This window comes from Thunnus maccoyii, chromosome 7 (assembly GCF_910596095.1).
Source record: "Thunnus maccoyii chromosome 7, fThuMac1.1, whole genome shotgun sequence".
Taxonomy (NCBI): Eukaryota; Metazoa; Chordata; class Actinopteri; order Scombriformes; family Scombridae; genus Thunnus; species Thunnus maccoyii.
In genome coordinates this window covers 31067397-31082031 of record NC_056539.1, presented here as the reverse complement: position 1 = coordinate 31082031, position 14635 = coordinate 31067397, and the positions used below count along the sequence as shown (strand labels likewise).

General features: G+C 38.0%; 1 protein-coding gene across 2 annotated transcripts in view; it reads left to right on the top strand.

Moving 5' to 3' along the window:
• ghrhrb (growth hormone releasing hormone receptor b) overlaps window positions 1-10302 on the top strand; it is a 48803-nt gene extending 38501 nt beyond the window's left edge. The window contains exons 8-14 of one of the 2 annotated variants that reach the window (XM_042417609.1): window positions 1884-2037; window positions 2170-2230; window positions 2866-2935; window positions 4306-4397; window positions 4509-4638; window positions 4777-4818; window positions 6477-10302. In XM_042417609.1, the coding sequence (XP_042273543.1) occupies window positions 1884-2037; window positions 2170-2230; window positions 2866-2935; window positions 4306-4397; window positions 4509-4638; window positions 4777-4818; window positions 6477-6683 (756 nt within the window). In that variant the 3' untranslated portion in view covers window positions 6684-10302. Of the gene's footprint in view, window positions 1-1883; window positions 2231-2865; window positions 2936-4305; window positions 4398-4508; window positions 4639-4776; window positions 4819-6476 lie in introns of both variants that reach the window. The other variant, XM_042417608.1, reaches the window with a different exon arrangement.
• The last annotated feature ends 4333 nt before the right edge of the window (window positions 10303-14635 follow it).

The window sequence follows — 14635 nt, the reverse complement described above, 5'->3', positions numbered from 1 at the left end:
AAAAGACTCTCGTGTCTAAGTTGCCACAGTCAGTCAGGATTACCTGCATTTTGTTTTCTGTAAATGAACCTCAGGAACTCAGAAGAGCTTATTATCATAGAGAGCAGGAAGGAACGGGATTGAAATGCTGGGAGTGACGGAGTGGAGACTGTGAGAGCATTAATGATGAGTGTTTTTCTTCCTATTTTTCTGTTGATGAGGCTGCCTGGAGTGAAGGTAAGTGTCCCTCTTGTGTGGCTACGAGGGACCGGCATCAGCACATCGCTGTGACTCATTTAGAGAGGATGTGTGTGAGAGAGAGAGAGACGGAGATGAACGGGGCCGTGAGAGAGAGAAGACAAAGGAAAGAGAAAGCTCTTGTACTTCATCAGAATGTAAAAAAAAAACAACCTACAGGGATTAGAGAGAAACATAAAAATAGTGACAGGAAGAGGCGAGGGCTGGTGGATGAAGTGGAGAAGGGTTAAGAGTAAAAGTGAGAATGAAAGAACAGTAGAAATCAAATTACTTGAGAAATCTTTAATCAACTTCACAGTTCTTATTACTCTTGGAAAAAGTAATTACATTACTATTGACTCAAGAGTTGAAATAGCTACATGAGTCAATATGCCTTCTGTCTTCTTATTAATATGGTGATATTAAGAATGGAGCAAATGACAACTTGTGATGTGAAACAGATGCTCATAATGACAAAATGTCTCCAACTCTGCAGCTTTACTGAACTTTTTAGCCTCTTTTAGGAAACCGTTTTGGTTTTTACGACACATTCACTTAGTTTCACCGGTCTCATCAACCTCATCTGTTTTCAGCAAAAAAGCTCTGATAAACTCACTGTACACTATCTGCTCAGCACCAAACAGCAGACAGACAGAGCTCAAGCTACACAAGATCGATTTCAGGCATGTTTGTGTTCTTGAGTGTGTCTACTGAAACTTTACAATTTAACGAAAAACTTAACCACTTAACGCAACGCAAGCACGAACTGCAGTCTCAGTGTTGCAGCTAGGGGTCACTATTAGATGAAAAAACAATAGAAAGAACAGAAGGGAAAGATGGTGGTCTTGGTTTATTACAGAAAAAGTGACTTTAAGCAAAACATGTTTATAATATTTAGCAATACCATGATCTTTCACTAACCAAAGTTCTTTTGTTGCCTAATGGCACATATGGGACTTAGGATGCAAATCCGGGACTGTGGTGTCAGGATCCTGCATCTTGCACGTCCCCCATTCACCCCGACCTCCTCCCTGTGACTTCAGATGTAACGCTTCATTCATTAAAAAAAAAAACGTTACCTGTGAACAGCCATTATGTTTGTCAACACAGTGTAATTGGGAATACTATTTAGTTGTATATGAACGTAATTTCTAGAAGACATGAGTTGCTATATCGGTTCCTTGAGGACTGATTGATCACCTCCATCAGTGCTTAAGAGCACACGTTGAGTATGTTTGTATATTTGTGCCGGCTTGACCAGGCGCTACCATTTGTATACTTGCTTGGAACATGTTTCTTGCTTTACACTACTTCATTACCACACCGAAAAAGTAATCACATTACTGTAACACGTTACAGAGTGTTGTGTTAACTGCCCAACAATGCAGCAATTCCTCGTCAGTATCTATACCAACATGGAGTGCAATTATAAAACACATCCACAGCTTCAGTTGGTGTCTGACCAAGGAGAGAATTTCAGCCTTTAAAATAAAAGGTTACACATTAATATCAAGCTATTATCCTCTGTACCCTTAAACGTATTATCATCACAGACCTCACTGTGACCCACAAACTGATGGGAGAGGACATTACTGTTACGACCACTCCAGATAAATGAGATCTACAGTCTAATCTGATCCTTGGCTCTTGTTGTTTTTGTCCTGCAGACATCCTGTAAATCAGCAGTGGCTTTCTTCCAGTTCAGCATCCTGGCCAACTACTTCTGGCTGCTGGTGGAGGGCATGTACCTGCAGACACTGTTGGCGCTCACCTTTGTTTTCCAGAAGAAGTATTTCTGGTGGTACATACTCATCGGCTGGGGTGGGTGCCCCACTGATCATGATCCTTTTCTGTTTCCCTTCATTTTCTTTCTTCCTGCCCGCCCCAGTCTCTTGTTAGAGAAAAGCTCTTCTTTGACTCTAATGATCAGGTCACTCTGTTTGTGCCCACCAGGTCTCCCAACTACAATCATAACGGCGTGGATCCTGACTCGAAACTTCTATGATAACAAGGGGTGAGCTGCTGCAGCAGGAAATCAAAGAAGATGTCACATAAAAATGAGGAAACTTTGAAAAAGAATCAATAGACGCATTCAAGTAACCTCCCAATAAGATGCACTTTCATTCATTTATGCATCCAACCACCACTGTACCAGGCATCTAGGACATGATGCCTTCTTGGTGCCATTAAAACAATATAACTCAAGAAAAATAGGTGATAGAAACATCATACTTGCATCACAGGTTCCCTCTGAAATGATTTGCTTTACATCTGGAGCACCATGCATTGTAAATCTATATATAAATATAGAAAAGACACTATAATTTAAAATCCATGTATATATGTCCTTTTTTTTAACTACATTTTGGACGACTGTACCTCATTAAATTTTTAATAAGCTTCTTACACATGATGTTTACATGTTAAATGTAGAGATATTAAAATATGCACAAATCAGATTAATTAATTAGCTCATTAGCATAGCTTTTTATGTTTTATATATTATAGTGATGGCATGGTGAGTGGATGGTTGTGACATATATGATGCACAGTGTGTATGTTCCGGCTGTGGACAGTGTGATGAGATCTACAATATTGTGTTCCCGTAACGGTCTTGTTTATCTCATTATTGAACGCCGTGTGTCACAGCTGCTGGGACGACACAGATGTGGCTTTTATCTGGTGGATCATAAAAGCTCCAATAACTGCATCATTACTGGTGAGTACAGAACAGTTTCACAGGGAGCTATTGAGGAATTACAAGAGTCCTCAATCTTAGATTAGGCCTGTATTTTCACTCTGCAGCAGCTACTGTAGACTCTTATCTGGTGTTCACATTAGGACGGACGATAAAAATCCAGGAAAGCCTGTTTATTTCCTACATGGAAGCAGGGAAACTTGGCCAGTGTGCAGATCATCATCTCTGGCACTTTACATCAGCAGTTAATCAGTGTACTTCCTTGTTTTCCTGCTTGTGTGATTTTGGTTTTGTTTTTTTTGAGTGAGAAGTTATTTATAGTTGTAACAAGCTTTCTGGTACCATAAAAAAATACTTAGTACTTTTTTAATGTGTTCTTCTTTTTCTCCCTAATTTGCAATGGTCATATCCCTGTTCTTACTGGTTTCCCACCTGCTAAAGCTGTGATCACACCACAAAGTTGCCCATCTGTGGGTCTGGAAGATTGGTAACAGTGACTACTCGCAGGACTAGTTGGTGAACTGTTATTGCTGGCAAGTTAATTGCTAACTCACTAGCCAGTCCACCCGGGCTACTGCAAGTCAGTCACAATAGTTCCCGGAGCTTCTCTCTGTTTACTTTCAACTGTTGGTTCACCATTGCACACCATCTCATTCAATAAAAAGTTATCGAAGAGGGAGAAGCTCTCCCAGCTAATAAGCTTGCTAACGGTCAGTAGCTTGGTTGCTAACGGGACAATAATGTATTTGTACCATCTTTACTCTGACAAAGAAGATTAAAGAAAAGTGAATTGTGCAACACAACTAATAAGCTAGAAAAGCTTCCTTCATTTTAGTTGAATCTGACATGAAAAATCAGTGCAGATTTATTTTGTCCCAGTGAGTGGTTGTGGCTGCAAAAATGCTTTTCTCGGTTTTAAATCCTGGTGTTCACACCAGGGATTGAATAAATGTTTGCCCTTATGTCATCATCAAAAATGTATTATTCAACAAATAATCATAAAAATGATAAGGTAAGGAGCCAGATATTTTGTTGGTTGTCGTTAAGTTGGTGGAGAACTAAATGGAGCTAACAGTAGAGTGATAATTGGACTTGAATCTGCCAGGTGGCCAGAAACAGGGCTACAAATAAATGTTTTGTCTGCTGAATATCTAAATAAGCAACTGTTTGCTAAGACATAATGCAGGTACAAGTAATAGCAATGAGTTTGCTAACTTTTTGTATGGAATGTTTTGTGGATTTGTGAAATTTCGGACTCTGGCACCCCCCAGTGGTAGTATCAAAAGTAGCAATGCATGTCAGATCTTCAGTAACACATTCTGCAGGTGTAATTTATTGATACAGCAGCTGTGCTACAAAGAAAAATGGCTGCATTTGTTCATTTCATGTAGGTGAACTTCATCATCTTCATCAATGTGATCCGTATTCTGGTGCAGAAGCTGAGATCTCCTGGTGTTGGTGGCAACGATACCAGTCACTTCAAGTGAGACAGAATTATTATCTTCCTTCACGCATGATGGCACGAACAAACACAAACAAAACACCTGCACTCACACATGTAGTCACCGCGTGTCTCTCTGTTACATGTGTGCAGGAGACTGGCCAAATCCACTCTGCTTCTCATTCCTCTGTTCGGGATGCACTACATGGTGTTTGCCTTCCTGCCAGAAAACACCGGAGCAGAGGCCCGGATCTTCATAGAGCTAGGTCTGGGATCCTTTCAGGTAAAATAAAATTCAAAACAACACCTGTAACCCAACACGGATGCTTTCAAAGCATGAAACTAAATTTATCAGCGTGTGCACTGTATGTTTAACGTTTAATATTTAATTTTGTTTGCTAATGTGTTTTGTACTTATAAGGGATTCGTTGTGGCCCTGCTCTACTGTTTCCTAAATGGTGAGGTAAGTAAACGCTATACAGTACGTAATACAGTTTGTAGGGTCACCCAGTGGTGTGGTTTTGCATCTCTTCGCTACACTACAGATAGTCAAAACTATTTTGTTTTCTAAAGTATATTGTAAATCTCTAGCCTCTTAACATCCACTTGCTTAAGCCAGTTGTTAGCAGCTTAGCATCATGCAGTAATGAGTAAAAGCAATTGACGCAATTTGGCCACTTGGAGACGTTTTGGAGAGGTTCAGGGACACCAGTGACACCACAAACTAAAAACTTCCATAGATCTGATAAGATTAAGTCCAGAGGTCTGGAACTCTATACAGGTGTGGTTGACAAGATGTATGTGGTGATTTGCATAGCTCTGGCATTAAGCACGTCTAGTTACTGTTATTCAAATATGACTCATTATAGACGAGGACCAAAAACACATTTTCGAGCCTTATTTGAAAAGATGTAGTTTTGTTGTGTTTTAGCCACATGCTAAACAAGCACATTTCCAGAAACCAGAAGATGTTACCTTTCAAGTGAAGGCTAATACATGCATTTTGTCCTCACAGTTTTCTCTTATAAGCTCTTCCATTTGGGTATGCCAAGTAGGCAAAAATGCCAAAAAAAAAAGGGTGGATGTTAATGGCTAGATTGATCTCTTGCCTTCCAGGAAGCCATTTTAAGATCATTTTGATGACACTTGGTAGGTGCTACAAAATATAATGAAATTATTACCATCAGAGCTCCCTTTACCTTTATTAGGTGTTAGATATTTGCTTGAGGAAGACCTGTAGTTGGTCTAAACATCATTCAGTGTGCAGGTCCTCCTTGTATCATAGTAGTTGCATTACTGTCATCTGGTGAGTAGGCCCTGATGTGAAAACTTTTACTCTAATATTATATTGGAGTTATTGTAATTATTAGTTTCCAACTTGTAAAAATGGGTCACGTCAACATCCAAGCATGTCGAGCTTCAACTTGGCACTTAATAGTACAGTAGTGCCTGAAAACCAAACAATTCACCGTCATTTAGTGTGATTAAAAATAAATTGAATGAATATGTCAAATCATAGTATTTTAATCCTGACACACCAAACTCTGTAATCATACAACCCTCTTCATGACTTGCACAAATTATTAACTTGGGAATCTTCACTATATCAACCATTCATCCCATGTGACATGAATAAGAGTCTAAGGACACTCTAATGTCTGGGATTTCAGGATGGGTTGTTTAAAAGAAACACCCTGACTTATTCTGGTTGATTAGATTTCTGATCAGGTTGAAACTACGCAGAGAATTGATAGGAGTCTGAGTACTAATAAATCTAGGGCTGCAACTAAGGATTAATTTCATTATCGATCGGTCTGAGAAATGGTAAAAGCCCATTATGATGCCTCCAGTTTGCTTGTTTTGTCCGACCAACAGTCCAGAATCTCAAGATATTCAGTTGACTGTTATATATGTCAATGAAAAACAACGAAATCTCACATTTACGGGAAGCAGATATTTTTTAGTATAATTTCTTGAAAAATGACTGAAACTATTAATCGATTATCAAAATAGTTGTTGCAGTTCTAATAAAAACAGTAAACTAGTGTATTTGTTTTCCATGCTGTCTTTTTATTTTTTCTTATGTATTTTTTTTGTATGTGTATGTGTGTGTGTGTTTAGGTGCAAGCAGAGCTGAAGAAGAGGTTTTGGAAGTGGCAGACTCAGAGCTACCTGAGCTACAGTAAACGGCGCCGTACATTGTTCACTGACAGCAGCACGGTCACTCAGATATCTGTCCTGGACAAATCCAGCCCCAAAGATCAGCCAGTCTCAGAGACGCAAGCCCTCACAAACACGCTAACACCCAACAATGTCTCCACAGTCTGAGAAACGTTCGACGATGCGGCGATGTTCGCGTACTTTATTACCAAACCTACTTCAAGTCTGGATAACATCCTGAGCGAGTGACTAAACCACAGAGCCTGATTGTTGAATGTTAAGGTACCTCTTAACTTTGTACGGTACAAGTTGATTTGCAGAATCCCACACAAATTTAATTAACTTTTAAAACTTTCCCCAAATGTCACCAATTATTCTTCAACTTACAGGCTAGTGTGGGCAGAAAGAAAGGTCAAATTACTCATGATTCAAATGACTCTACCAGCTCTCGGATAAATGTTTATCTTTTGTCTGACATATACACTGATGAATGCAACCTGAACTTACTACATTTTATGTGTTTTAAGTATCAGAGATCAGAATTTAATTGTCATGTCAACAAAGACAATAATTATTTTGTAATCCAGGGCCGGCGTTAAGCCTTTTGGGGTCTCAAGGCAAGATTTTGCTTTGGAGGACCTCCCCTACATCTTACACACAACCACCAGATCCACTGCCACCTTTTTACAAAAGCACTGATATCACAAGTACACAGTGAATATGGCTTCAAAGCATTGTCTTTACAATAATCAATAGTATCTCACTGTAAATAAGAACTATGATTAATTCCTCCGGTGTAAGCCATCACTGCTGTCTCTTGTGATAAAATATTGTGTTTGTGTTGTTTTTGTTCATATATTCACATCCTGAGCTGCTCATAAAGGACAAAAAAATGCATGGAAATGCATCAACAAATTATATTTTCTACTGCAGAAGTAGAGGTAGGAAAAGATGGTCAGAAATCTTTTGTAGATCCATTCGTTTTCAAGATTTAAATGAATTTTGCCACAGAAAGAGGCTGCACAGGTAGGGAGTAATGCACAGTATCCCTTACAATTTCACCCCCCATTGTGCAGGCACCAACCAATATGAGTCACATGATCCCTCACTGACTTCCCACCCACAAGACAAATATGGTCAATTGTGTTTTTTGGAAGACATGACCAAGCAGGAGGTATTGCTAGTGGGAATAAAACCACAGTCTCTACAAAGCTTTACCCCCTGCATCACCTGTGGGCCAATTTGTAAGCCTTAATTGTCTTTTATGAGCAGTCAATGCAGATTTTAATCTAGTAAATCCATAGTTGATTAAGGGTGTTTTCAGACCTTCACTGTTTAGTCCGGTTGAATCGGACTCTGGTTCGTTTTCCCTCATTGTGCAAATTTGTTGGGCAGGTCTGAACACAGCAGCTGTACTCAGGTGCAGACCAAAACTTAGACTTTGAAATCTTTAATGTTCTGCAAGATGCAATTTGTGATACAGGGCAGAACATATAGACATGTTAAAAGCACATCAGATAAACAAAAACAACAATAGTCCAAGATCATGTATAGCAGCCATCATAAGTATCAGTTCAGTCCAGACTGCACATCCCCCATGTATCCATGAATATCACATCCGAGACCTTTTGAGGATGTGGTTTTGGTCCAGTCCCAAAAAATTCTAGAGCGGTTTGTTTGTGGTGGGAATGTGATACGACCACAATATGACGCAGGTGCACTTTGCATGCTGGGATGCGGATGAGCAAATTTAACAGTTGCTATAACTATATGGAGAATCAATTCAGATTGGACCTGCTCTAACAATGAAGTACGTTGCATTTGGCCCGAGTAGCTTCTTCAGCACCTTCCTCCTGTGTTTAATGGCCCAAACACATTTGACCAATGAGAGGAGAGAATGTCCTCAGCTGGCTTTTAGTGATACATTTTGGTTCGCTTGGTTTTTTCTCTGTTAAAAGAAACCAAACCGAGTTTACCAACTCTTCCACTGATTTGGACCAGAGAAAATGAACTATAGGTTTGAAAACACACAAAGATTATCAACCACCAATTTGTCCATTAATGCCATGAAATTACATCTTATTCGTACGTTGACAAATGAAAATCTTTAATCACTTCACATGCATTTACTGATTCTCAGTTTTGTACATTTGTATTTATTTTTTATACATTTACCCAGTGGATTTGTGTCATTTACAGTATTAGTGTTTGGACTTTGCTCACCATGACGTCCGTGTTATTTCTGCTGTTACTGATTCAGTGCCACTCGGCCTCTTGAATGTTGGGCGTCCCAATATTATGATAATATTTCAGAGAGAATTCTTATGAAACTTATGAAACTTTATTGTTTAAAGGGAACGTGCCCGTGTTACCAGTGGCTCTGCATGCAACATGTTGCACAGTGCACTAGCACACATCTGGAGCACTAGACTGTAAAAGCTATTTATTTGTCAGATAATTTGTTTTTATGTCTTTGTGTGAATGTAAATACACTTGAACTACAATTTACATGTGTTTTATGAAAACAGTATAGTTCCTCAACCAGATGTACAAACTGTTACCAAATTAAATACTGTAAAAAAATATAATAACTTACTTTGAAATTGATAAGTGTTTATATTTAACATATTTTTTGTATCATACATGTTAGTTTTATTCTTATATGCTGTAAAATTGCAAAATGTGGAGAAAATTATATTGTAAATTTCCCTGTTTGAAACTGTACCATAGATTTAGTGTCCAGTTACTGATTTCTGTGCTAATGCTAATGCTCATCAGAATTTGTTTCATCCAAGGAATCATTATTGAGGACTAGATGAGCTGTTTTCAGGCTGCTTTGTATCTCTGTTTTATTATTTCTCTCTGTTTTTACTTTTTGGGCAGTTGTACACTGTAAAAGCGTATATATATATATATATACAGTCAACCCAGTCTCATGACAGTTTGTGAAATAGTCAGGAAATTTAATCCACAGTGTAGATTCATGTACATGGACACAAATTTCACAATTTTTTTCTTTCTATTTGTGACACTCGACACTAATGTATTTCAATTGGAAGTATGTTTCGTTTCTGTCAGATGGGACTCAGGAGTACAGAAGTTGTATTGTTTTTTCTCATTTGTTATTAATTTTTCTAACTATAACCGCTACATGACTCAACATTTAATCACATGATTTTGTCCTTGTTTTTATGCATCAGTCCAGTGGGCAGACTGGAGGACCCGCTGCCGGGAAGAATTTTTCTCAAGAATTTGTCATTTTTAATGACATGAGAAATGTTGATATGATGTCAACATTTCTCAATACAAAAGTGTCCTTGATAACTCAACAATACGATAGGTTAATGTTATGACTATCTGTTTTAACTATTTCATCTTCGATCCTGTGAAATCAACTTTTTTTGTCAGTTTTTGATGGCGGAAGGCCAGGGAAGGGCGTTGTGTTATGGGTGGACTTGGTGCATTCAGCTACTGTTTTGGATTGTCTGCCATCAGTGGGATTCATTCCATTTCAAATTGCCACCAGTCGGCCACATCCCAAATCTAAACGTGGCTATCTATGTTAAGAGGAGGTGTTTTATATCCTGTTATTGTAAAATGGGAAGTTGCTCATTTAATTTTACTGTATGTCATTCTGACATAAAATCCAAAAACCAAGAATAATAGAGATACAAAAAAATCTCCAGGCTTGTGTAAATAGTAACCTATACATTAATGAGAACAGGTTGGTCTTTTCAGCCCTAATCCTAACCCTAACCCTAACCCTACGCCTAACCCTAACCCTAACCCTAACCCTAACCCTACCCCTAACCCTAACCCTAACCTAACCCTAATCCTAACCCTAACCCAAGCACTTCAGGCCTTCCTCCAAGCCTGTAATAATGCCTTAGCATTATTGTAATCTATTTAACAATTAGATATTTAAAATCTGATTACAGAAATATGTTACCATCTCCTTAAACTCCTCAGTGTACTCTCAATTCAGTATTTACAACTTCCAATTCTAGGAAAAACACTAATACTTTTTAAAAAACTACAATTCCCTACAGCCGCGCCATGCAGCTTGATACAAATCAGCACCACAGTTGTAGTTCTTCCAGTTTAGGGTTGTAAATAGGGTCATAAAAAGATATATCTGCTGAATATATCGAATATGTTGTACTGCCAAACTAGTAATTACACTGCATCTAGATGATCTGTGTTAAGAAAAAGTGAGTTGTTGTTGGTTTATTTTAGATATTTTGGTCAAAACAGGAGTCGAACGCATAAAGTCCGCCCACAACACAACGCCCTTCCATGAGCCACGTCATCGTCGTCCAACGCATTATTCAGCTTCTGACCCTCACAGTGCCTTTACCGTACAAATTAAACTCACTGTTTCTCTGCAGTTCAGGTGGATTGAACCTACAGCAAGTTTCCATTCAAAATCAGTGTAACAAAATCACGTATTTAAGATTGTGATACATGTACTTGAGTCTTTGCTGAGCAGCATAACAGTGTACTTCTATGTTGTGTTGATTTCCATGCTTGACAATTGTGCTTTTAAAAAAAAGATTTCATCAAATTTAAAATTGTGCAGCAAGAAAGTGAAGGATGATATTACCTGAGCATGTTTTGATGTGATGCTTTTGAAAGAAAACTCTTCATGTTTTGTCTGGACTTTGTTTTTTTAGATTATGTGCATTTACAGCGTCAATGTGGACACTAGGAGTGTTATTTCTTTCTCTCCTCAGAACGTGAACAGTGATGTGAATGTTTCTCTTACAGGTTCCGGTTTACTACATGAATACAAGTGTCTGGTTTGGTGTTTTCTTATTTGGGCTCAGGGGAAAGAGACTGGTGTTTTTCTATACTTTTCATATAGTCAGCAAATCCCAAGAAAAGACCAAAACCAACAATGAATTGATCTTACCAACAAGTATTACCTGCAATAGTTATATCTCCTTCCTCAGCCATAGAGCTCTTGTTCAAAAGCTGTGAAAGAAAACACATCAATGACCCACACGTGAAGTTGGATAATTACCTTGCATTTTTGACTCAATCCCACATGCGCCGTCCTGCTGCTGGTACCAAATATGTATAACGGAGCTGGAGAGCAAAATGAACATGACACATAGAGCCACAATGGCCACGTTTATGGGAAATACATCAGGTTGAAATAAATTGTAATTTTCCTTTAAGGCCCTGTCACACCAGAAAGTAATATAGCAGAATTCATTTGCTTATGAAACAGACGGTGCTAAAGGTTTGGTGGTGTAGTGACCACTTGCAGAGCTAACTTAGTTAGTGAACTGGTGAGCTGCTGTCTAAACACGCTAGCCAGGAACATGCTAACACTAGTCAGTCACAATATCTTTATGAGTTCTCTTTAATTTTTTTGGTAACACTTTATAATAAGGGTACAACTCATATACTTAAGTAATGCTTCACTAATGCATGTGTCATGACGGTGTACACTTTAATGCAGGATGCATCATGAATGATGTTAATTCACAGTTACTTCATACATTAAGCTGATTAATGTGCCACCAAATTAGCTAAATTCCAGTTATAGTAAATGACATTTTATAATTTATTTCATCAGCCTCTCTGAAGCTGCTTTTTTCTTTTGTCAAACTGATGCAAACATCTACATGTTGCTGCATAACCCAGTGGTCTTTATCCCACATTTACAAGCTAGTAACACTAGATGGATATATTGTACATGATCAGGTTGTATCATGCTTTAATCTTTTACCCACAGTACCTGTAGCAAAGTAACTGTGAATTAACTTTTGTTAATTGACTATCTATTAAGTGTAAGCTAATTACATAAAGTCATATTGACTTGATCACTTGTTAATTGAATTCATGATCCTTGCAGGAAATAATCATGACTCATGCTTTAGTTAAGCATTGCTTAAGTATATTATTTGTAGACTTATTATTAAGTGTTGCCATTTTCTTTGTACAGTGATGTTTATTCCCTCCTGGCATTTTGTTCTCAGTACATAATTTAATTCTATAAAGAGTTATTGAAGACAGTGAAAAAGCTTGGTCGCACAATAAGTTCACACAGTTTATTTAAAAGACGTCTGTGTACTTTTCGTCGACTCATGACTCATAATTGTCTGCAAACTGTTCCTCTTCTGTGACGCAGTTTGTGCTACAACAGTGGGGGTTAAATAAATGTGGATGGTGCAACATATTTCCTCCATTTTTTTTTTACTTTCCTGCTCTCCGTTCTCTCAAAGGTTAGCACTGTAAAGACAACTCGCTATCAGTCAACAGCTAACAGCTCTCTTTACCTCGCCCTCATGAGCAAATCCATTGAAATTAATTTATTTTGCAGTTTGAAATGCTAGTGTGAGGACTTTAATCCTCAACTAAAAATAATCCCCAACAAATACAATTTATTCCTGTTTGAGTAACAATCATTAAAAACTACAGTAACCAGCTGTTTCAGGAAATTACTGAGCCTTTTTCTTTTTTAAAAATAAAAACTACTTTCTACTGATTTTAATTTTGACATGTTGGGAAACTATAAAGTGTTGTGAGAATGTCACACGTCAGTTTTGGTCTTTTCATTGGATTTATAGGCAATGAGAAAAAAAATAGATCAATGCCAGTTTTATTGTTTAAGCTGTACAGGACGTCTGAATAATTCTGACATTAACACATAACACCATTGAGCCAACAAGTTAAAAACATTTATTGTTGATATCCCATAATGTACAAAAAAACCCTTCTAATGTGCACACACCGAAACGAGATAAAATGGTGCACTGTGCAGTGAAAGAGATCAGATGAAAGCTCATGAGCAGACAGAAGCAGGCTCACAGCAGAGTGCTTTTACAAGTTTTACATTCAGCCATCAGTACACAGACTGCCGAGCCCCATTTTTAACCCCACAAATGACCCGTTAACTGATTCAAACAGGCAATTAATACAGTGAAGCAGTTCAATAAAGATAATCAACATCAAAAAAGCTAAAAGAAAAAAAAAACATTTGAAACTAATTTTCTTGTCATGCTATAAGAAAGAAAATCAAGAAGAACAAAAAAAGAAGTTCAGCAGTTTTTATGGCACTTTTCCTCATGTCAATGAACCTCTGGAAAGATTAAACATTCAAAGGAAAAGTATTCATGGGTCTTGATGGCACAAGAGCTACAATTTGATAAATCATTCACAGTTGAAACCCAGTATGTGTTCTAGCTTATCAATTACCTTCAGAAACAAAACACAGACAAAGCTCAGTTTCCCTCTAACGGCCTGAAAGCTCGACCCTCCCTTGTGACTACATCTGCTGGTTCACATGAGATCAAAACGATTTAATACGCATGCATCAGCCTATTAGAGAGTACAGAGGCGTCGCAGGACGCTTTATACTTTTAGCAAACACGATCACCATAAAAGAAATAGAAATATGAGATCAACAATCACATTGCAAAGTTTTTTTTTAAAGTGACAGCTATTCACTTTGAACCACAGAAAACTCAATTTACAAGGTACAACGTTGGCAGCTTGTTTCTGTCTTGTACATTTATAACTGCAGTTTATTTAGTCACAAAAGGTTGGCTACAGACCTTTTAAACACTTCAACTAACTACTTCATATTTCAAAACAACAGGTTCAAATGAATATTTATTATTATAATAGCAACATCTTTGTCTGACATCAACATAGTACTGGCAATATAAGGCTCCAACTCCCTTATTAACACTAAAGGAAATAATTCATATTTATAAATACATAAACAAAAATTAGGCTCATGACCTGGTGAGATTGTCTGTAATGAACTTAACATTCAACTGAACCAGAGCGCAGGTGGTGATTGTCCAGCCCTTTCCCCCCCAAACATCAGAAGATGAAACGGGGCCCCCTTATGGCTGCTGTTGGATCTGCACCGTTATTATTGACACAGCAGAACAACAGGACAGTACAGTTTCCGGTCAGCCCTTCTTATCTGTCTTTGCCTTTGCATGGTCTGGACTCCCAGTGAGCATGGATTCAGTCATTTGCAGGTCAGAAAACGTGTCAAACTGGACTAAACTTGCATGCAAAGTGAATGTTTTTTAAACATATAATCATTATTTCAGTGTAGAGCTGCAACGATTAGTCGATTAATGGATTAGTTGCCA